The 200-nt window shown below is 48.0% G+C and overlaps 1 protein-coding gene across 1 annotated transcript in view; it reads right to left on the bottom strand.

The window, feature by feature from the left end:
* Positions 1-200, bottom strand: part of LOC119586303 — a gene marked incomplete at its 5' end in the record, with an annotated part of 12688 nt that overhangs the window by 3982 nt on the left and 8506 nt on the right. Inside the window, 1 exon segment of the mRNA XM_037935009.1 lies at positions 1-156. Within this exon segment, the coding sequence (XP_037790937.1) occupies positions 1-156 (156 nt within the window).

The following is a 200-nucleotide window of genomic DNA, read 5'->3' as shown; positions in this document are numbered from 1 at the left end:
GAGTTAAGAACTTGAAAGATAGGATAGAAATCTGGGTTCTTGAAGCCGAAGCGAATGTAGGTGAGGAGGCCGAAAGTCCAGATGAGGTCGAAGAAGAGCATGACGAGGGCGGCGCCACGGCAGAAGGTTCCATAGTCGTCTATTAGATTATCTTTTCTGTGGGGAGGAGGAAGTGGGGAGAAAGCGAGACGAATTATTAT

The sequence above is a fragment of the Penaeus monodon genome, chromosome 21 (genome assembly GCF_015228065.2).
Source record: "Penaeus monodon isolate SGIC_2016 chromosome 21, NSTDA_Pmon_1, whole genome shotgun sequence".
NCBI lineage: Eukaryota > Metazoa > Arthropoda > Malacostraca > Decapoda > Penaeidae > Penaeus > Penaeus monodon.
This window is presented reverse-complemented; position numbering and strand designations above follow the sequence as displayed.